The 22170-nt window shown below is 38.1% G+C and overlaps 1 protein-coding gene across 1 annotated transcript; it reads left to right on the top strand.

The window, feature by feature from the left end:
* Positions 1 to 407: 407 nt before the first annotated feature.
* On the top strand, positions 408 to 2200 carry PURA (purine rich element binding protein A). Its single transcript, XM_072400788.1, has one exon. The coding sequence runs from the start codon at positions 583 to 585 to the stop codon at positions 1432 to 1434; it is 852 nt and encodes a 283-aa protein (XP_072256889.1). The 5' UTR covers positions 408 to 582; the 3' UTR covers positions 1435 to 2200.
* Positions 2201 to 22170: the final 19970 nt, after the last annotated feature.

Consider the following 22170-nt stretch of genomic DNA (forward strand, 5'->3'; position numbering starts at 1 on the left):
CTGAACTCGGACTGTGCAGTAGTGAGATCGGGTGACATGAGACTGCTGTAAGGGAGAAGATCGTGAGATCTGCAATTCTTTCCCTTCAATGTATAAAAATGCCCCTTCTGATCATCCCTCATATCAGACATGTGAAAAAGAAGCCACTTAGGATGCGTGACATAAGTATGTAAGTATCCCAGGAGGCTCTGCGCTCTCATTGCCGTGGCGATCAAGACAGAAGGGGAGGGGCTTCACTTTTTTTTTAACTTTATATAAAATCCTGTCTGCCATTTTATGTAAAAACTTTGGTGACAGGTCTGCTTTAATATCAATCAGTACAGGGCAGTTTTTCATTTTGGTCCATACTGAACATTTGATGTACACAGAAGCATAATCACGAAAGGAAGTACATTTTCTAAGGGATAATTCATGTGACACTGGCTTCGTGTCTACTTTCGGGTCTGACACTTTGAAGTTTTCCATACAATCCCCTCTGTGCCCCGCCAGCTCCCTACCATCTTCTGTCCACGAGCAGTTCTCGCGAGATTAGTGATCTGTCTGTGGGAGTTGCAGGGAGAGGGGAAGAAGGCAGGCGGCATCATGGCGGATAGAGACAGTGGAAGCGAGCAAGGAGGAGCGGCGATGAGTTCCGGTGGCAGCTCGCTACACCCGGCCTCAGGGGTCGGGGGCTCTGCCCTGCAACACGAAACCCAGGAACTGGCCTCGAAACGAGTAGACATACAGAACAAACGCTTCTATTTGGACGTTAAGCAGAACGCCAAGGGCCGCTTCCTAAAGATAGCCGAGGTAGGGGCTGGAGGCAATAAGAGCCGGCTGACCCTGTCCATGTCTGTGGCCGTAGAGTTCCGCGATTATTTGGGGGATTTTATCGAACATTACGCCCAGTTGGGACCTAGTAACCCGGACATGGCGCAGGATGAGCCCCGACGAGCGCTAAAGAGCGAGTTTCTAGTGCGGGAGAACCGAAAGTACTACATGGATCTGAAGGAGAACCAGAGAGGCCGATTCCTGAGGATCCGCCAGACGGTGAACCGCGGCCCGGGCTTGGGCTCCACACAGGGTCAAACCATTGCTCTTCCAGCGCAAGGACTGATCGAGTTCCGCGATGCTCTGGCAAAGCTTATCGACGATTACGGGGTGGAGGAGGAGCCCGCTGAATTACCCGAGGGCACTTCCTTAACTGTGGACAACAAGCGCTTCTTCTTCGATGTGGGCTCCAATAAGTACGGGGTGTTCATGCGGGTGAGTGAGGTGAAGCCCACCTATCGCAACTCCATTACCGTCCCATACAAAGTGTGGGCCAAATTCGGGCATACTTTCTGCAAATACGCCGAGGAAATGAAGAAGATCCAGGAAAAACAGAGAGAAAAACGAGCTTCTGAACATCAGCAACAAGAAGAAGCCCATGGAGAAGACGGAGATGATGATTGATAACTGTATACAAATAATCTCTAAGAAATAAACTGTAATGGGGTAAAAAAAAAAAAAAGTAAAAATTTAAATAAATATATAACTGTTAACTCCAAGGGAGCACCGCCCACAAAACCTCCACAAACTGACAGATTTTTTTGACTTGTCACTCCCATCGCTGGATGTTGTCCACTTATCCACCATATAAACAGTAAGCAGCTGCTAAAACAAAAAGTAATAACATTATATATTGAACTGTGTTTCCTACTTGATTAAAATATAAAGGATTGAGTGTTTATTTCCCTAATTAACCAAGAACTTTTGTACACCTGCTATTATTATTATTATTATTATTATTATTATTAAGTGTTTGCAATGGTCAGATTATAAAACAAAGAAATAATGAATTATATTAAAAAGGTCCTTTTCATGTGAGCTAACATTTGACTTTAGCACAAAGAGATATTTTAGAACACGTAAATATTTTTAGTTTTCTCATTTTGTTACCAAATTTCAGACCTTACATGGAGGTTGTTTAGACTATTGACACCTTATATACCTGTGATTAGAGATGTGTACATACGAGGGCTAGGCATGCTGTGTGTCTGAGCTTTGTCTAAGTGTAATACAGAGGTTTGTAGAGTTTAAGGTACATAGGTTAATTCATGCAAGGTAAATAAGTGCTCTCTTTTTTACAATATGCATTGCCTCTGGACCTAGAGCATAAATGGTCAGTGAAACTTATGTGAACATGAAGCAAATTATTAAAAAAGAACATTTTAAAATACATTTGCTAATTTGTGATTTTTGACACATTAACATGATTTTTTTATGGTACTTACGGTTTCAAGAACTTTTTGCCTTCCTGAACTTGGCATTTGACCTTCCCAGAATGTGTAAATAAGGTATATTGTGTATGGTTTTGAACCAAGAAATAGGTCTATTTTGGAGTGAAAACATCACCTGGTGCATTGCATAGGGAGGCACACCTAGGTGCTCAGATTTGCAAATTAGACTGGTGTTGGCTTCCTAATGGAAGGGAGAACCTTTACTCTAAGGCCCTGATTTATTAACGTTCTCCAAGGCTGGAGAGGATACACTTTCATCAGTGAAGCTGGGTGATCCAGCAAACCTGGAATGGATCTGGTCCAGGATTGAAAACATTTGCTAATGACTTTTAGGATATCCATTCCGGGTTTGCTGGATCACCCAGCTTCACAGATGAAAGTGTATTGTCTCCAGCCTTGGAGAACATTAATAAATCGGGGCCACAGGTATCTGGTCAGGTTTCTGTTCTTCAGACAATACAGAAGTTGGTTGTTACCATGTATTTAAAGAAGGCCTGCTTCTTGACTGATGATATCATTTGCAGTTAAGCTGACATATACCCCTTTTACCATTATTAGTAGTGTTTGTTAAGCACCAACAGAGGATATATTTGAGAATCTTCATTTACATAGCACACTAACTTCTGGGATATTGTGTAAAATAGATTGTTCTTTTAATTGATATCTTTAAAGAGAACTGTTAAAAAGTTGAGTACTGCTATGACTACCTTGGTTTTAATGGCACAGAATGCAAATACCTTCAATATACTTGTAACAAAACTGGTACTTTCTGGTCTTCCTCATCCCTTGTTTTGGGTCAGTAATGTACTAAGATTTTATTTAGGAGGGGAGCTGGTAGTTTATGCTTTCGAAAAGAAACTTTTTGCTTTGGAGAAAATATGGGCACTCCCTTTGGTGACTTATTTCATGACATGTACTACTTTCTTAATCACTGTAAAGTATTGAACCCAATGAAACCAGAATTCCTGATCTGCTTAGTTGTTCTAGGACTTTAAACTGAAGTGTATCTAAAGCCAATATTTTTTTTCCCCTTTTCCATACTTAAGGGTCTCACATTGAATCCATGCTTTTTTATGTGTCTCATTTGAGAGATTACTGCAGAGCTGCCTGTGCTATGGAAAATGAAGGGAGAAGGACAAGTAGGAGGCACCCTGCTGGGTCCTTTCTAATACTAAACAATCGCTATCCTTGGTGGTCTGTTGTATCATTAACATTGCTTCAGACAATTACACTAATGCCAGATTTTTATGCCTTCCACATCAATACAAAGCTAGTGCAAGTCTTAAGCCAGAGCCTTTTTCCTAACTGTCTCCCAGACGAATAGAGTCAATCTCCCTAGCCAGGACACAAGCAGCAATACCAAATGCCAGGTATTACCTCCACCAATACAAATCTATCAATCTTGACTTTAGATACTTTTAAAATTCTAAGACCAGTAGGTAGCACTTGGTCAATAATAGAGCATACTTTTTCTTTTAGTACAAAATGACATTTATATTGTTCCCATTATGTCATTTTCTATTTAAAATATTCTATTTGAATTTATTTACAAATTCCAAAGTTATGTATATGTATGTAATCATTAAAGTGTATGTAAAGCCATAGTGTTTCTGTTAAGTTATGAGTAGAAGAGGGAAAGATTAGAAGCTCTGCTAGGTGTTATTGCGTGTTTTGATCCCAGTCAGTAGATGTATCTTCTCCATTTGTTCTGGTCTCCACTGACACTGAAATAGAGAATGATGGGAAAATCTAAAAGTTTGACTTGTAACCAATACAGTAATAGAGGGAAAGTCATCCATGGGGGCCACTTGTTTTGGTAACAACTTCAATGACTTGATAGGAAAAAATTCTTAACCATTCCATTCTCTATGCCAAATAGGATTTAAACATTTGAACGATTGGATATACTGTAATGATCAGACCACTCAAAATTAATATTTCAGTTTTGGATAGATTCATACTGCCTAAATCTGTATAACACTATATCTCTTGGGAAAATCAAATAGAGAATTTTTTATAGTTTCTAGATCTACCCAGCGGCTGCCCATTACAAGAATTTATTACTCTCATTGCTTGAATTTCCATGTGCAGCCATGTCAGTTGCAGTAGTCTGATTAAAGCAGACCTAGATTCAACCATATCCTTCAAATAAACAAGCCCTTTGTAAATGCTACAGCGTTTATAAAAGATATCTTGCATGTTTTCAATTTTGTCTAGGCCCACTTCTTTATCTATTCAGCTGCACTGTTTGGCTACAAAGCAGCCCCTATTTGTCAAAGTAATAAATCTGCTGATGTGAACTAACTCTTACACCAAGAATCATTAGGGGGGCAAATCTAACAACTTTTCTATGTTTAAATCTGGCTCCTTTTATGATACCATCAGTTTAATAGCTGGTACACATGGGCAAATTTTGTTTTTTTACTTTAGAGTGATTTCTATTCTTTAAAAACAATTATATCTGAAGCAAATAATACTTCTGATTCATCATTACCAACCAAATTCCCGAACCTCAGTGCCAATATTGGCATTGTTGTTAAACCTTGTACTATTATATGCTTGTGTTGCATCAAGAGATATCTTATCTATTATGCACACAACAGGTGCATTCTTTTGACTAATGTACCAATCAGTAAGAGCGTACCTACCAAATACATGGTAACCATCTGATATGTACTCTACTTGCCATTTATAATACTCATAATCAATAGCAGCTGTTTAGTAAACATAGAAAACTCACTTCACATCCTGCCTTTGTCATTACAGTACTAAATCAAAACAGACTATGGTGATTGTGCAGTGGTTGGGACTTGGGACCAATCGATTAGCATCAGAAAGTTGAATGGTTAGCGGATCCACTCGTACACCAGACCTAATCCAGAAAAACCAGAGGCAGGATAAGTGTCTAATTTTGGAAAAAATTCTAACAGGTTCCTGTAAGGCTACAAGAAAGGAGGTGTCTAAGCCCTGTCATTTGTATTGAAGTGTTTTGTGTCTTCTATTTTTAAATGATCTTCCAAAGTTAATTTGTGATTGTCCTAAAAAATACCTATAAGTCAAATGTTCAGTATAAAGTAAATACATTTTAAGTATAAAGTATGGTTTAAGACTTGCACTCACCAGCCACTTTATTAGGTACACCTGTTCAACTGACAACACTCGGTGCCACTCCTGTCAGCTTAAAACAGGCACCTGAGGCTACAATTTGCATGGGCTCACCAAAATTGGACAAGAGAAGACTGCAAGAAAGTTGCCAGGCCTGTTAAGTCACAATTACCGCTGCAACATTTGGGTGGTATGGTCAGATTATGGCATAAATAACATAAAAGTATGGGCCCATCCTGCCTTGTATCAACAGCTCAGGCTGCTTCTGGTGATGTAAGGGTGTAGCGAATATTTTGTGACACACCTGGTGCCCCTTAGTAAGCAACCAACTAACTGAGCATCCATTAAATGCCAAAGTCTACCTTAGCAATGTTGCTCACCACTTACATCCCTTTATGATAGCAGTGTGCCCATCTTCTTAATAGATACTTCCAGCAGGATAATGTGCCAGTTAATAAAGATGAACCCGGAACTATCATGGTGTACCCAATGAAGTAGTCAGTGAGTGTATGTTGCTGTATATCCTGTCCAGACCTGGAATTTCCATTGGGGATATCTTATTGTTCATTACACTAAGCTTTAAGATACAAGACAAAATATACTTACAGTGTACATATACTTACAGTGAACTGTGGTTCATTTTCAAACACACAAATAACAAAATAGGTCTTAACGTGTTTTGCCCTATGAGCTTCCTTAGGAGATAATGAGAACCATTAAACAACTACCTATAAAGGATAATGATGTATCAGAATACGGGGACATTGTAGGTATACATATAATGATACATAAATTATGTAAATATAAACTAATATGTAACCTCTCAAAAGTACTGCATTATAATTAGGTACCATCAAATATTATTAGATTTTTTATCTTATGAACCGGTGCGAGTGTGGACAAAGGATCAGCTCAACCCACTGGTAAAAATGACAGGCTCGACAGAACCAGTCGTCCGGCCCCCGCAAGTTGGGATATATTGTCTGGTATCCTAAACCTCAATGTAATGAAAGGGGCTACCTTGATTGTTAATATTTATGCTGTGATACTCACCTTTGTACATATTGTAGTGGTTACTACCTTTGCCACCTATTGAATTACTTTAATAACTATTAAATATATCTGGCAGACAAAAAAAACCCTTCTTTCAATCTTTTTCTCTTGTATTTTCTGGGGTCTGGCATTAAATCTTCTTGATAGAAACCAGACTCTTACTTTTCTACCCTTTCCAATGAAAAAAAAAACAAAAAAACCTGGGTACAAACAGATCTACAAGGTATCGGTTTATTGAACCCCACTCAGGTTTGAGTGAAAGTCATAAAAAACCGTCCTGAATGCAGCAATATGTTACGTGTATATGGCTTCTTTTGTGCTTTTAAAACCATGTTTTGCTGTTTGAGTTACTTTGTAATGCAGCATATTTCTTCTTTACTCTTCAAGTTTTAATATGTTATGTACAGTTTTATACAATGAACAACTGTGTCTTATATAAAATTTAAGACAAAAAAAAGAATTATATTTTGTTAAAGCTGCATTAGGGCATGTACAACAAATTAATTTAAATAATCAGGGAGAAAACAATATTTTTGAATCTTTAAACATAGTAAAATATATCTTCTGTTAGGCATTTAGGTATATGCATATTCAGTTTTGAAGCTTTAGTCTAAGGTTTTTATTACTGTTTAGTAATTGGGTAGAATACCTCTCAGCTCCTGTGCAGTAGCTACCCTAATGCATAGAGTATTAGTAAGAATAGAAGTAAGTGTGAATACAATAAGGTAACAGGCACCAACAAAAATCTGGCAAAGGTTTTATCTCTTTTCCACACAATAAAAAAAAATACTTCCCACACCTCTTTCAGTAATAGTAGCACTGGAAATAAAAGTGATCTCAAAAAAGCAGACACAGCTGTAAAAACCTTACATGTTCTCACTCCTAATTAAGGTACCCAAAACTATAAAAGAGTTGGGTATCAACTAGTACTAATTTGGGGATTGTTGGTTAAAGTGGACCTATCATCAGAATTTTTACTTTACATATAAGGGTTGTTTTTTATAACACCCTTTTTAAAAAAAAAAAAAAAAAAAAAGCTTCTTCTTTTTACGGCAATCAATACAAAATGGGAGCGCAAAGCCTCCTGGGATATTTAGGTTATGCATCCCAGGAGGCTCCTGGTCCAATGTCAGGCATGATGCATGCGTGTCGATCTCACGCATGCGCATAACGGCGTTGGACCCAATCAAAGACATCTCCAGTGAGATCGAGGAGTCTGCCAAATTAAATATGTAATTTTTGTTTTACAGTTTAGCTCTGCTTTAGGAGGCTAAGCTTTAATGTATTTAATGTACAGCGCTGCGTAATATGTTGGCGCTATATAAACCCTGTTTATTAATAATAATAATAATAATAATAAAAATAATGTGTTGGAATACACAGTACATGGTGTTGATTCAGTTTAAAAGTTAGAAAGTTGGCAAAATGAAAATAGGTTGTGGTATTCATAAAGCCATGACTCCTTACAAATCACCACATACACACACACTAAAGTCCAATAAAGTTGTGCAGTGTTTAAGCCTTGCTTTAAAAAACTTTACCCTAACTTTACCCTAAAGAACATTGGTTTCAGCAGCATTCATCAAGTATCAGAAAAATTAAAGACACTTTTTAAAAAGTTGTAGGCTGAAATAACTAAGAGTATTAAGTTTTGTACAGACACTAGATTGCTGTTGTCCAAGACAAGCATTTGTGAATATTATGGGTGAAAACCTGGCATTTGTACCGATGTCCCTCAACATTGTTTAGTGACCCATTCCTGCTAGTTTTCCTAAAGCTAAACTAAACGCTAGAAGAAAAAAAAAATGCGGAAAGGACAGGCAATGTAATATCCCCATTTTTTTTTTCCTCCGGTAACGGTTAGGCAGGTAAGTATGTTTTAGTGTAAAGGGACATAGCCTTCTGCGATAATAAGCTGCCTGATTCCAAACTTTCAAAGCAGAACTTTAGTTCCATTATAACAAAAAGATTAAGCAGGGCACCTTATGCTTGTTTTCCCTGTGTTGTCAGTACAGCACTTCCACTGTCTTTTGACATTATGAATAAAGATTGGAATCTGTAGAGGTTCTCATAGTAGGGGAAGAAGCAGAGAGAGAGGGATATATTACAATATAAGTGAAGTGACTATGTTATATGAAATAACACTTCTATTTAATTCCAACCCCTCTTTTCCCGCTATTTCCTGGTTTATTTTGATACTTCCCTAGGTAAAAGCAAAACAAAAAAATAATCCAAATGTTTAATTGCAATATTTTTTTATTTACATAAATATATACTGTATATACTTGAATGTAAACAATCCAAATATTAATCAAGGTACCTACTTTTACCTTAAAAAAAAACAGGAATATTACATCAAGTCAAGTGTATACGTAGGGCTAACAATGCAGCTGCTAACAAACTAACTTTGAAAATAGTAATCAATAAAATTAATGTGAAAATATTAAACAATATTAAAAAGAAAAAAAAATGTAAAATTACTTGGGGTCCAGTCAGTGTTTATGTGTGTGTGTGTGTGTGTGTGTAAATATATATATATATATATATATATATATATATATATATAGATATAGATATATTTTTTTATTTGCTGTTTTTACAGGTTAAAGTATTTTGTACTTTTGAATTGGTTATGATTAGTCACTTGCCCATAAATTATCTTTTTTGCATGGTTGTTGGCCAGCAGTAGTTGGTGCTGTATACTGTGTAAAATAACTCTAATATTAAACTGCCCAGACAATGCCCAGCCCCACAGGGGATTTTAGAGGTATAAATGGAGGGATAAAGGAAGACTTTACAAGCAAATAACACACATATATATTCAAATAGGAAAATGTTGTTTTTAATTGCCTAGTGACCGGGTCACTTTAAACACTTGGAGTGGAGGAGATACCAGGGGTTGGCTTTTACACAGAAAGAGTTGGGCAGGGCTATAGAAGTGTAACAACCTATCAGCAGAGCCAGTATGTGGGGGAGCTTAGCCAGAGCCCTACAAGATAAACTCCATGGGACTACTCATGTACATGTTTCTGACCAAACTGTAACCAACAGATTTGACAAAAAGGTTGACTGACATCCTTTAGTGCAACCTGTGCTCACACTGGCCAGAGATCACTACTATTTGTAGGTTGCTGCCTGGAATATCATCAAGCAGTGGGTCACTAATAGTCTTGGCGGCATATCTTAGAGGGATAACACAGACCTCAAGATGCTAGTTGTTAGTACACTGATTTCTGGTAGATTTTGGGAATCCACAGACCAATGGACAATGCCCAATGCTTCATGCGTCTGAGGTATTCCAATTACTTTCTGGATCATAAAGGCATTAATATCACCGATTGCCCCCCACATTTCTAAGACCTGACTCCATTAGAGATTTTGGGATATTCTGCATGACATATTTAATGTTATTTTGTGACAGAACCACATACTGTCAAGGAGCTCACTGATGCCCTGATCTAAGGTCAGGAATCCCCCCCACGCACTATCCACTTTAGAAGCATGTCCAGACATTGTTGGGAATGCATACAGGCATGTGGGGGTCATACATAATACTGAACCACATAATTTTAAAAGCTCTCCAGATTGGAAAAAAAAGACTATAATAGGTAAACCTGGGTGATCAAACCTTTTCCTTTTTATACAAAATTAAAAATAAATATGTTTTTTGCATTCTTTTAAGCCTGAACCAGTGTTAAACCTTCATAAAGCCTTGGTACATTCACATTTCCTGTTGCTGTATATAAAGTATAGACTCTGCAAGTATAGGAAAATAGTTGTCGATATGCCAGGTCAGCATTCAACTTTCAATTTTCTATTGTGGGTTAACATCACGCAGCATTTTGTACTTACAATGTGCCAATTGTTATAACTTTTCATTGTTTTTTCATTGTTTTCTTGTTGAAGCTGATTTTTATTTGGTGGGGGCTTTTTTCAGCTATATAATGGGATTTGGTCATGCCCATATTTGGTGTTTGTATAAGGAGTCTTTCAAGAAACCATCAACATTTTTGTTTTGTTAAAGTTTTGCATTGAGTATCTATGTGTTTGTCATTAAACAGGTAGTTTACAATAGGTGTTTTCTGTTCAAACCTTTTCTAATTGTGCATGTTTTTTTGTTATCGACGAGTAAATACATAAATATGTGTTTAAAGGTTATATATATTGTGACAAGGTGTCTCATGTCTTGGCAGGGAAAGTCTTAGATGTGGTGTATATAGTGCCCAGGCTAAGGTGTTTTGTCTATTAATGGCTCCAGGGAAAAGTATATTAGTCTGCCAGACAGTTGGCTTTCATGAAAAGCTGGTTTAAATGGTTCTGAAGCTAGACAAGGAAAAGTTGGGAGGGATCCTTGGCCACCCAATCAATGTCCTGGTCTTCACCTGGATCTAGAAAGCACAGGTGCTTTATTTAGAGCAGGAGTGTCAAATTCTGTCCCCCAACATCCTTTTTTTTTTTTTTAAGCCCCCAAAGAAATCCTAAAAATGAACTGCAGCCCGTCGCTGCATTGAAATAGCCCCACCACTACAGTTCCCAGCATCACTCTCGTCTATAGACTAGCGGGCTCCCTGCCTATGTGTGTGCATTAACCTGTTTTATAGAGGCAAATAATGACAGGAATTTTAGTAGCTATTTCAATGAAAGAAAGGGTTTCAGCGGCGGGCCACTCATAAGATTTAGCTCTGCATTGGCCGCGTCTGACATTTCCAGCACTCCCCCTCAGCTGTACTTTTCCTTGCTACTCCAAGGCATGGACTTGAATAGTTGGATTTTCATAGAAGAAAATTGGTATTAATATTGTAAGCCTGTGCAAAAAGGTTACCATTGAAATTTATCTCAGAAGACTACAAATAGAAAAAGAGGCATAGGGTTTTTTCTTAAATAAAAAAAAAAAATGTATGCGTCCTTCTCTATTATAAGCTTGTTTCATATTGAAAAACCTCTTTGTTTCCATATGAAAAGGGTTCATATCTTATGAGAAGGAAAATGTCCTCAATTTTTTCAAAAAAATATTAAGGTTGGCCCGTGACTTTGTCTGTGTTTTTAATTTTGGCCCCCTGTGTATTTGAGTTTGACACCCCTGATTTAAAGAATCGGTAACAGATTGCTGGGAGCTCAGTGGCTTCCCAAAATTTGAAGGGAAATGTGTAAATCTGAAAACCATATATGTGTGTGTGTATATATATATATATATATATATATATATATATATATATATATATCTAAGGTGGTTTTCGCCAGCAGGTGGAGTACATCTCCGGTACACTCTAGTCCAAAAACTTAGACAAAGTCGCAGGCCAAACTTGAAACTGAAATAGGACCGCTACTACAATTCCCCGAGTCAAGAAAACAGTCCAATGCGGGGCTTAATGTTATGAGTGTCTGGAACTCCCTCTTCACTGAAATAGCACCGCTGCTACAATTCCCTGCGTCTATAAAACAGTTCAATGCGGGGCCACGCATAGGCAGAGAGGCTGCTGATCTAAAGACGCGAGTGATGCTGCTACTATGATTCCCGGCATTACTTGCGGCTATAAAAACAGTGCAATGCGGGGCCACTCATAGGCAGAGAGGCCACTGGTCTATATATGCGAGTGATGCCAGGATTGCCAGAATTGTAGTAGCGTCGCTATCTCAATGCAGCGGAGGGCCAGCTGCAATTCATATTTAGGATTCCTTTGGGGGCCAGAAAAAATGATGTTGACATGAGTTTGACACCCCTGCTCTAGTCCTTTTTTGTGGACAGTGTTAGGCTCACCCAGATCCCTTTGCAACTACCCAACCATTCCTCCGCTCAGATCTCCACAACATAAAGGCTAGTTAATCAACACTCAGCTCCTGACAAGCTAAAGTTTTTCATTGGCTCTTAATTAACAGCTCCCAATGGTATATTACACAGACCAAAAATGGACAAAATAATAGAAAGTCACTGTTTGAGTTTACATAAACTTAAAGCTTTAGAATGTACACAGGAAGCACAGCTTACTTTCTCCAAACTTAAGTTTTTCCATTCCTTTAATTTGTTGGTCTGAAAACCTGTGCCTGTGCGGGTTTTTTTTAATGTCTCTCAAACACAGCCTAATTTAAAAAAAATATGGTTATTACAAATTGCTGATTTATCTCTTTTCCAACAGAAATCTCAAGTTATGAATACTCAATAAATGTTATAAATCCTTAAACATACTAATGCTGTTTTCTGCTGTGTTGTGTTCAACATTCAGGCTACTAGTGCATGTGCATTGTATGCTACATTAGGGCCTAAATGTGCCTCTGGGCAATTTTTTAAAGTAGAACTCTTGCAATTTACCACTATCCACCAATGTTCAATAGCTCCAAACCCTTGGCTATCGATGAAGCAAATTAGAACAGTTGGGACAGTTTGCCAGCTTTTTAAGAAACTTCATGATGGTTTAAGCTTCCTAAATCCTGCTCATGGTAATAAAGAATCACATAAGGTAATATATGGAACTTCCAACATCAACACCATACACTGGAAACCAGTACTTTAATTGATGCATCAATTTGTTTTTTTAATACCTTGGTTTGAACAAAGCAGGAGCCAAAAAAAAAAAACAAAAACAATATCAATGGAATTACATTTACATTTTCTCTAGGTTTTTGATCCTCCACATTCACATTTTGGTCTGCTTCCCAAAACCCCAAATAATTTTTTGAATAAAATTAACGTACCCCAGAATGGTTAGTGGCATGACTGCCAAGAGCTGCCTATTTGTTGGGAACCATGAAAAGGCTCCCTCTACTTTCTCCTAAGCCAAATCTCCTAGACACACTAAATCAGTAAAAGCTTTTTGAATAGCTGTTTTAGCATTCAGTGCTGGAGCTGCTGATAGAACATTCAAAACAAAAACCAAGGAAGGAAGAGTATGATATGTTTGTGTGTGTGTAATTAGCTTTCAGCCAGCTATGAATTAAGAGGTGATGCGGAGCATGTAGAAAGGGATATACCACCTCCCATGCCTTCTGTGAGAGTAAGTATGATCAGGATCAGGAGGTGGTATATAATTACAAATGTGACCACAGGAAGAAGGACAAGGCTTAGTGCATCAGAGAGAGTACAAAGAAGAGGAGTTGAAATGCATGAAAGTTCTAGGAGAGGGAACAGTGTACCTACAATCAACAATGGTCCCATTGCAGTGGCTACGAATAAGCCCACACAAATGGGCCATTTGCATTTGTCATCAGAAGTGCAGGTGTAGAAACTTCAACAGTCCCCACAAGCATGCAAGCAATACATGACAACTGTAGGCCAATGAGTATGTCAGCTCAAGTTCAGGTACATTTAACTCTCGAATTGAAGAACCAATAAAATAGCATTTGTCCATGTTGGACCATTCGCTGCATCATTGCTGTGTTTTTAACAAAACCTATATAGTTACAAAAGTAAAATGTGTTCCTGTGGGAGGAATAAATTAACAGATTTATTTGTATTTTGGTGGTGAATTGAACTAGTGACCATTATTTATATGTGAAAATAAAAAATTACTCGTTCACAATTGTGTCATACTCCTACTGAAACTACAACATAGTTTTTTTATATTATAGTTGTATATTTTGTGATTAAATGAAAAATGGTGACTAAAATTGCATTTACAAGCACAACCCCCTAATGTGGAATAACGTACACAAACATACATGCAGTTACAGGACCTACAAAAGAAAAAGTTTGAGGACTGAACTAAGAATGCTTTCACAAAAAAGTGTTAGGTTTTATCAATTACCAATGGAAAGTGAATGAACAGGAAGAAACATTTAAATTAAATCAATATTTGGTGTAACCATCCTTCGCTATCCAAACAGCATCAGATCTACTAGGGTACACAGTTTTTGAAGGAACTTCCAGGTAGGTTGATCCAAACATCTTGGAGAAATAACCACAGATCTTCTGTGGATGTATGCTGCCTCATTGTTTTGTGATTATTGTTTTCTACCTGTTAGGATGTACACACTTCAGATGATTCTCGGCCAATACGAGCCACAAGGCTATGGACTTTGTAAATTGCTGCGTAATATGTTGGCGCTATATAAATACTGTGCAATAATAATAATTTACAGTTACCATAAAACACAACAAAACATACAGAGATCTAAAATATGTATACACAAACATTCACATGCTAACTGTTCATAGTGAGTGAACACTGGCAAAGTAATGTATACAAAAGGGACACACCAAAATGCTCAGCTTCTATAATGGTCAGACATCCTGCTCCTGGTTGGCTACTCTGCAGGTATCTAGGCATCTAGGGTCATTTGCAAATACCTATATGGGTGCTCTGCTTTGTTCTGGCTTTTAAAACACACACAAAAACGCATGCACCACTGTTCATGAGCAGTTCAGTGCAAGTCTATGGAGGCGTTTGGACAACAAAACCATCCCTGGAAACTGCATGGAGCTTCTGAACAACCTCTCGTAAATGCCTAAAGCCTGCACACAAAAAAAAAACAATTTGTTTGAAATATTATACTGGTATTTTACAAGGAAATTTCAAGCCTTTGAAGGCACTAAAAATGCTTATAAAAAGTCTGGAGAAAAAGAAGTCTACAAGTCTAAGAGCTTGTCACAATTTTTGTGACGGACAAGACTCAGATGTTTAACAATTGCAGAGAAAACCAGGTGTTTGATCTTGATCTTGGGTCGTATCCTGAAGCTTCAAAGTGGTCCCATGTCAGCCAGGCAGTGTCCCAACTCCTAGAGTATTAGTCCCCTGGCTTGAGAGTTATACCATCCAACTCAGAAACCATTTAGTCATGGAAAGTTTGATGCCCCTGCCTCCCAGGTGGTCCACAATTGGTCTTACTCAGACCTCACATTAGCATCTATCAGGGAAATCCTGCCTGCATACTTTATATGGCAGCCTTGAACTTTATATGTCATTGGTCAGCCATGTCAAAAGGTCAAACTTTTGTTCAATTTTATTGATACTGCTTCTGAGCAACAGGAACAACTGTTACCAGCTATCTACAGGTGTGTGTTTCTTGGTCACATAAATATGCTAACTTTTCCCATTGTTTTGAAGGACGGCAACGGCCAGACTACAGTGATCAACATATACATTTCAATTAGTGAAGCTGGGTGATCCAGCAAACTTGGAATGGATTTCTTTAAAGTAGCTAGCAAATGTTTTGAATCCTGGACCAGATCCATTCCAGGTTTGCTGGATCACCCAGCTTCTCTGATGAAAGTGCATGTTCTCCAGCTTCAGAGAACTTTAATAAATCAGGCCCCTTGTGTCTGTGCACAGTCTTGCCTTGGTGTATGACCCGTGACCTGAAACTATTTTCCACAACCTCATCTTCGTATCAGTTTTTTATTCTCACCCAGTTTAAGTCCCCTACACAGCTGTTTTTGTTCAAGGTAATGACTGTAGCACCTGTTTGCTATAATTGGTGAATTATGACATAAACTCCACTATAATCCTAAAAAACCCATACTTTGTGCAAGTGTAAGATATAATGCTTGTTTGAATGGAAAGGGTAGTCATGCCAGATACTGATTTTATATGGATTTATCTTCTGTTCACTTTGCATTTGTAAATTGATAAGACCAATTAGAATTTATATTTCTGAAAGCAAACTTTTTATTTTTTTTACGCCTTCCTAAAACTATTGTATTGTATTCTATTGTAAGTATACAGTACCAGTAAAAAGTTTGAAAACACAAAGTAGCCTCCTTTTACTTTGATTACAGCTTTGTACACTCTTGGCATTTTCTGAATCAGCTTTATCAGGTAGTTACCTGAAATGGTTTTCCAACAGTCTTGATGGAATTCCCCCGGGTGCTGAGATTGCTGTGCCTTTACTCTGTGGTCCAACTCATTCCAAAACATCTTAGTTAGATTTAGGTTGGGTGATTATGAAGGCAAAGTCATCTCACACAGCTGTTAATTACTTTCCTGCTTGGTGAAATAGCCTTTACATAGACTAGAAGTGTGTTTAGGGTCTTTGTCCTGCTGCAAAACAGATGATAGTCCCACTAACCACAAATCAAGTGGAATGACATGTCACTCCAGAATGCTTTACTTGGTTCTTGCCATAATATGGAGCAGAATAGTAGTCGGGGCTATTCACTGTTAAGAATTGTGTATTTCTGCACAACCCAATTTAAAGTCTCAAACACATTAAGAAGTCATGTAATTCCAGAAACAATTGCTTAATAAGACACATCCAATAATATAAACCAATTCCAGGTGACTAACATGTTCTAGGTAATTATTTCATGTTTTAAACATAATTCAGTATGTGTTCTTTAATAGTTTGAAATACAATATTTATCTGCAATGTACAAAATATTAAAAGTTTATAACATTAATTGAGGTGTGTCCAAACTTTTCACTGTTACTGTACATGTACAGATTTATTCAAATATTGGGGGGTCAAATGGTGACTGAAATTTCTTTTTCAAAAATGTCACCAAAATCTGGAATTATTTCCCAATGTCACACTTACCTCTACCTCACTAAAGCGCAGGCATCTCTCTCCTGCGCATATGGGCAGTAATGACTCTGGGCGTGCCTACCTTCCCAAGATTTATAAGCTTCGTCCAACCCGCTGACCAATCAGGGAATAGCCTCTTAATCATCTCTGGCTATTTAGCTAGCTCGGACACAGCACTCAGCATTCAGGTAACGTGTCTCCACTAGTGCCAAGCCCCTAATTTTGTTGAGCTAGTTCCTGAACACCTGCTTTTTAATTCAGTGCTTTCTCCGCCAGCTCCTGTGTTAACCCCTTGATGCCCAGTCTGTTGTTACCAGCCAATTCCCTTGTGCTGTTCCAGTGTTCCTCTCTGTGGATATTCCTGTGTCACCATTGCTTCCTGTTGCTTCCAGTGTCTTCTGTGTTCCCTGTGTCTGCAGTGGCCCCCGTGTCACTTGTGTCTGTTTCCTGGATCCCTGGTATTGACCCCTGGCTTGTGACCTGACCTCTCTTGCTTACTGCCTGCCTTGACCCCGGCCTTCCTCGACTAGTCTTCTGCCTGATGATTTGGTACCATCATTTGGTACCACCATGTATCATCCTGCCCACCCTGGTGTGCCCAAAGACTGCAACCTGGCAGTAACCAGCAGTGCAACATCCTCGCCACTAGAGGCTCTGGAGAAGATCTTGTTACTGCTTAGACTCTGCGCCTTGGCCCTTCTTAGGGCTCACACCACTTCTGTGCAAACCATAGCGCCCCCTAGTGGCCCTGTCTCCCCAAACATGACACTCAATAAATGTAAACACTTTTACTGGTTACTGGCACAGTTTACACATACAGATGTACTTGAACTTATTGGAGATAGTATAAAAAGGTTAACAGAAATTGTGTTTGTAACTATGACACCAATCTGGAATAAGGTTACCTGTTCTGAAATGTATGGATTATTACTGGAACTAAAAATGCACAAATGTGGTCAAACTCACAGTCAATTCTGACTAAGCTTTTCCAACTTTGGATCAGAACTTGGATTTTGAGCAAACCGAGTTTAAATTCATAGTTTGGATATCTGGCTAATGTGAAGACAGACAGGATTTGAAAAGGGGGAGGGGGGGTCAATCATTTCTGCTAGTTACCTAAGCTAAAGGTGCTTTTAAGAACAATGTGACTGTTGAACAAGTAAAATTATAGCAAGTATTTCTAGTTATTCACATGCATTTCTCCCCATGCAATTTTCAACAGAAGAAAAAGACATTTTTCTCACATTGGCTGTTTTGTTCAGCTTCAGGTCTGTAACCCAAGCACCGATCATTTGGACAGAAACTAATAAAATGAACATTGCCCCACTACAACAATCTGATTCGGCAGATCCATGTTATATTTGGCTGGCTGACAGTTGTAGAATACAAAAACGTACAAAGGAATAATGCTAGCATTTATAACAAGGCATTAGGATTAGTTTAAAGTCATTTTTGTAGCCCTTCCTTTTGGGAAATATCAGACTCCTGCCTGCCTTATCTAGTGCCAAGGGCCATCCATCATTGGGTGTCTTCCCGCAACATATTCCTTGTGTTGTGGGGATCTGCAGGTTCCCCGCTGGAAAAAGTCCCCAGATATCTTGTCCTGGAGAATGAGTACAGGGGTACATAATACCCAGGGAGGGTTAAATAAAACTAAAAAATAGAAATAATGGCACCAGACCCTAAAATAAAATTTGTTATTATTATTTTTTTTGTTAACTAAAATGTATCTTTGCAGGACCAAGCGATGTGTATAGGACTGCAGTCTATGATGGATGATCCATCCATCTGGCCAGAGATGGGTGCGTTTTTCATTCAACGTAGGCTGCTCTGTGGCATACCATGGAACATATTGTGTGGCAACAAGCATCTATAAAAAAGCAAGTTCTTGGAAAGTGAAGCTTCTCGTAAAGTTTGCTGATCTTTGCCCATTAAATCTACAGATATTTTTAGAGCTTTAATGCCAGAGCGCTTTTGTATGGGGTCTCGTTTACTGGTGTCCTCCTTATAGGCATACCTCTCCTGATGATGGATCTTCTGCTATGCACAACATATGTAAACACAGGGTAAGCTGTGGACAAACAAGCACACATTATTCAGTATCTGCCCTTATTCAGCACATGAAGAATCATCTGCTTATCTGAAATAAACACTATGCCCAGGAATACCTAACCCATCTGTATTCTCCATCCAGTTTTCACAAAGGGTAAAAAATATAATCCTGGTGCTTCTACTCCTGATGCCGCTGTTGCTTTTGGGGGTCAGTCTTCATCAGGACAGTAATTTTGTACTATAGATGTTTAAGAAAAGCAATCTTCACCCCTTTCATTGGAGAATGCTTGTACAGAAAACAGAAGTATATTATAGGCTATCTTCTGGCATTCCTATTGAACAATCTACTGACCAAGCTAGTTGTACTAGATCATTTTTTGTTGAGAACTGACACATCCATTCAGTGGAATCAATTATTGCCCAGTAAAGTAGTTTAGAGGATGAGCTCCACAGTTGACTCTTCTGATTCTTCTTCATCGTCACAAGAATACAACTCTCCACTGACAGCAAACCTGTTCCACTCCCCGTTGTGTTATGTATAAGCTTAGCCATCTTCATCTAGTCAGCCTGGGCTACACGGCATTCCACCATGTAAAAACAAATGTCACACTGTCTCTACCCTTGCTACCACTAAATCAACAGATTACAATTTCAAAGCACTCCTGAGATGTTGGTTTACCCTGTCTTTAGATTCTGTTTGTTGTTACCAGCTCAATGTCGCAGAGTTCTATTAACTCCCAGTTTATGATGTGTGGTTATAGGGTGATAGGTGTCAAAAAGCAGATACTGGTTTGTGTTGTTTGATTCTTATAGACTGCAATTTCTATATCATCCCGTTACTTGATATGTAACTGTCAATGTATCTATAATGCTTTTTTAAATCTCTACCCTGACATTTTGACAACTTTTAACGCCTTCAGTTATGTAATCTGAGGTTTTAAAGCCAATGCAGACTTCCTAACACCAAGGATGGGATTATGCCAGTTTTGCACCTACTGATCTTGGACAGCCAACATCTGTATTGTTACCTAATTGTATTAGTGTTGGTGTTAATGCTGTGTGGATATAAATGGAGTAGAACTGAAGAAGCAGCCTGCATTAACAAAAACCTTTCAACTCTGACTCCTCATTTTATGGTACCACTGAATCGGACTCCTCTAATTTAAATATGCTGATGTATGTCAATGTTCCATGTTGATTGAAACATAGCATATACTGCATTTCATCACTGGCAAAGCTCAGCCATTGTAAATCTATATGAAGATGGGGTCTTTTTGGAATAATAACTCCTGGCCATGAAGCTGACGCTCTATCCTATTGACCAGTCTATAATTGCCAGCATGTAAACCAGTAAAGTTTATGCCTAAATTTACCTAACTTTACTTGTTAATAATATAAACAACAATTTTTGCTGCTTTAAAACCAACAATTAAACTACATTACCAAAAAAAAAAAAAACATTGTAAAATGTTTTTATATGTTAGCTTATAATGTTAATAATTAGCATAAATTTTTAATAAACTTGGCATATAGCTGTAAATATAGTCTAAAATTAACTATGCTATTGTTATCAGAAACAGAATTGCTTCTGCCAGTTCATAAATCTGATTTGATTATTTTCAGAGCTAAAAATAATCTTTCAGCTCTGATTTGGGTGGCATTGCTGTTACAGTTCTAGCCTCATGGCTAATAATGTCCAGATAGACCAGGATGGCTTCTTCTATAATTAGTTTCGTGATCATACTTTTCAACTTTTTTGATCCTGCTGGAATTCTTTTAATTGAACATTTACCAGTCGTTTTTCTATGTTTAGGTGGCATCACTTTACTTTTGAAAGTTTTATCTTGTCCAAGTGGGCTTCCAACTCTAGTTCTTCATTTGAAGAGGATGATCCTGATTTACCAATGCTTATAGCTTCATCCAGTGGTTCAGGCGTTTTAAGTAGTCACCCTTCATGCGTACTGCTATGTCGGAGAGCCTTTTTTTCCTACAGCAATTTAGTCACCAATCAACAAAATTTGGCTCATTGGATCAACATAAATAGCAGCTAACAAGATCTGATTATCCAGTAAGAGACCCACTATTTTCTTTATTTTAGATACAGTACCTTCAGCTAATAACTCCCCACATTTGTTCAGGGAATATATCAAGATCTTCCATTCCAAAAAAAAATGCCAGGTGTTAAGTTTTTATTGCAACCTCTTTGTGATGGTAAAGGGGTAAGAAAGAAGACTTTCTAATTCTTTTACTTGCACTCACTGACTTTCCGTTAATGAAGTGTTTTCATTGTCCAGTACTTTAAAAAAGTATTTTAGCTCAAGCAAATGCTTTATAATCAAATAAATGCTTCCCCAGTGTGTTGATTGATTCAGAATGGCTCCTTTTCCAGCACATTTCTTCAGAATAGCATCTGCATTGTGGGCCCATGCAACATTTACTTGCCCCAACTTTCCAATTAGAGCAGCTTCATATTGATCTTTCAGTCCATCTCCTATTGCTAGTTGCAGCCCAACACATATGTTGAATAGTACCAGGCTTGGTCACTTCTTCAGTAATATCATCCAAAATGTTGTCTTCTTCTTCAATGCTTGCAAAGCTGTCACCCTTGAATACTTGTGTGGCACTTTCTTCATCTCCTTTGTTATTTCTCTCAATTGTGCTTATCACATTTTAAGTGTTAACTGTCACAATATATAGAACCTGATCCTTTTTCGTTTCAAAATTTTCTAAAAAACCCTCTACTAAATTCTGAAGATACTCGCTTGTACGACGTGCCAGGGTGTCCTTTAGTCCCAAGGTCTGAGTTATTATTTTATTGTTTTCATCCACAAATCTAACATGAATAGCAAAATAATTGACTCTGTGACATGTACATGCATTCAATCTTTATTAAGGCAAAACGTCCCTTCAGACATTTTCTTAGTTCTTCCTTTTTACATTTGTCCTCTTCAATTGTAGGTTTCCTTACACTTTTTTAATTTCAGAAGGATAGGGGTAGCAGGCAGGAAGTTGTGAATAGGCCACTTCCTTTTTCCTGTGCGTGCTAATCTTTGCTAAAGATAGAGGGCAAAGTGTGGGCATTTAGGGTAATCTCTCCCTTCATACCAGGAGTGCCTTTTTTTACATCAAACGTTCCTTTAGGTTAAGAGTCTTCCTTTAAATGTGGACCCCACCTTTAACATCAGAGTTACCACTTTACATTATTCCCCTTTCTCCTTATACATCACACATTTCAGAGACCTCT

The sequence above is a fragment of the Pyxicephalus adspersus genome, chromosome 2, assembly GCF_032062135.1.
Source record: "Pyxicephalus adspersus chromosome 2, UCB_Pads_2.0, whole genome shotgun sequence".
NCBI classification, from domain to species: Eukaryota; Metazoa; Chordata; class Amphibia; order Anura; family Pyxicephalidae; genus Pyxicephalus; species Pyxicephalus adspersus.

What these genes read in the sequence shown, in the direction of transcription:
- PURA (XM_072400788.1), top strand. Translation starts at nt 583, where the DNA reads ATGGCGGATAGAGACAGTGGAAGCGAGCAAGGAGGAGCGGCGATGAGT.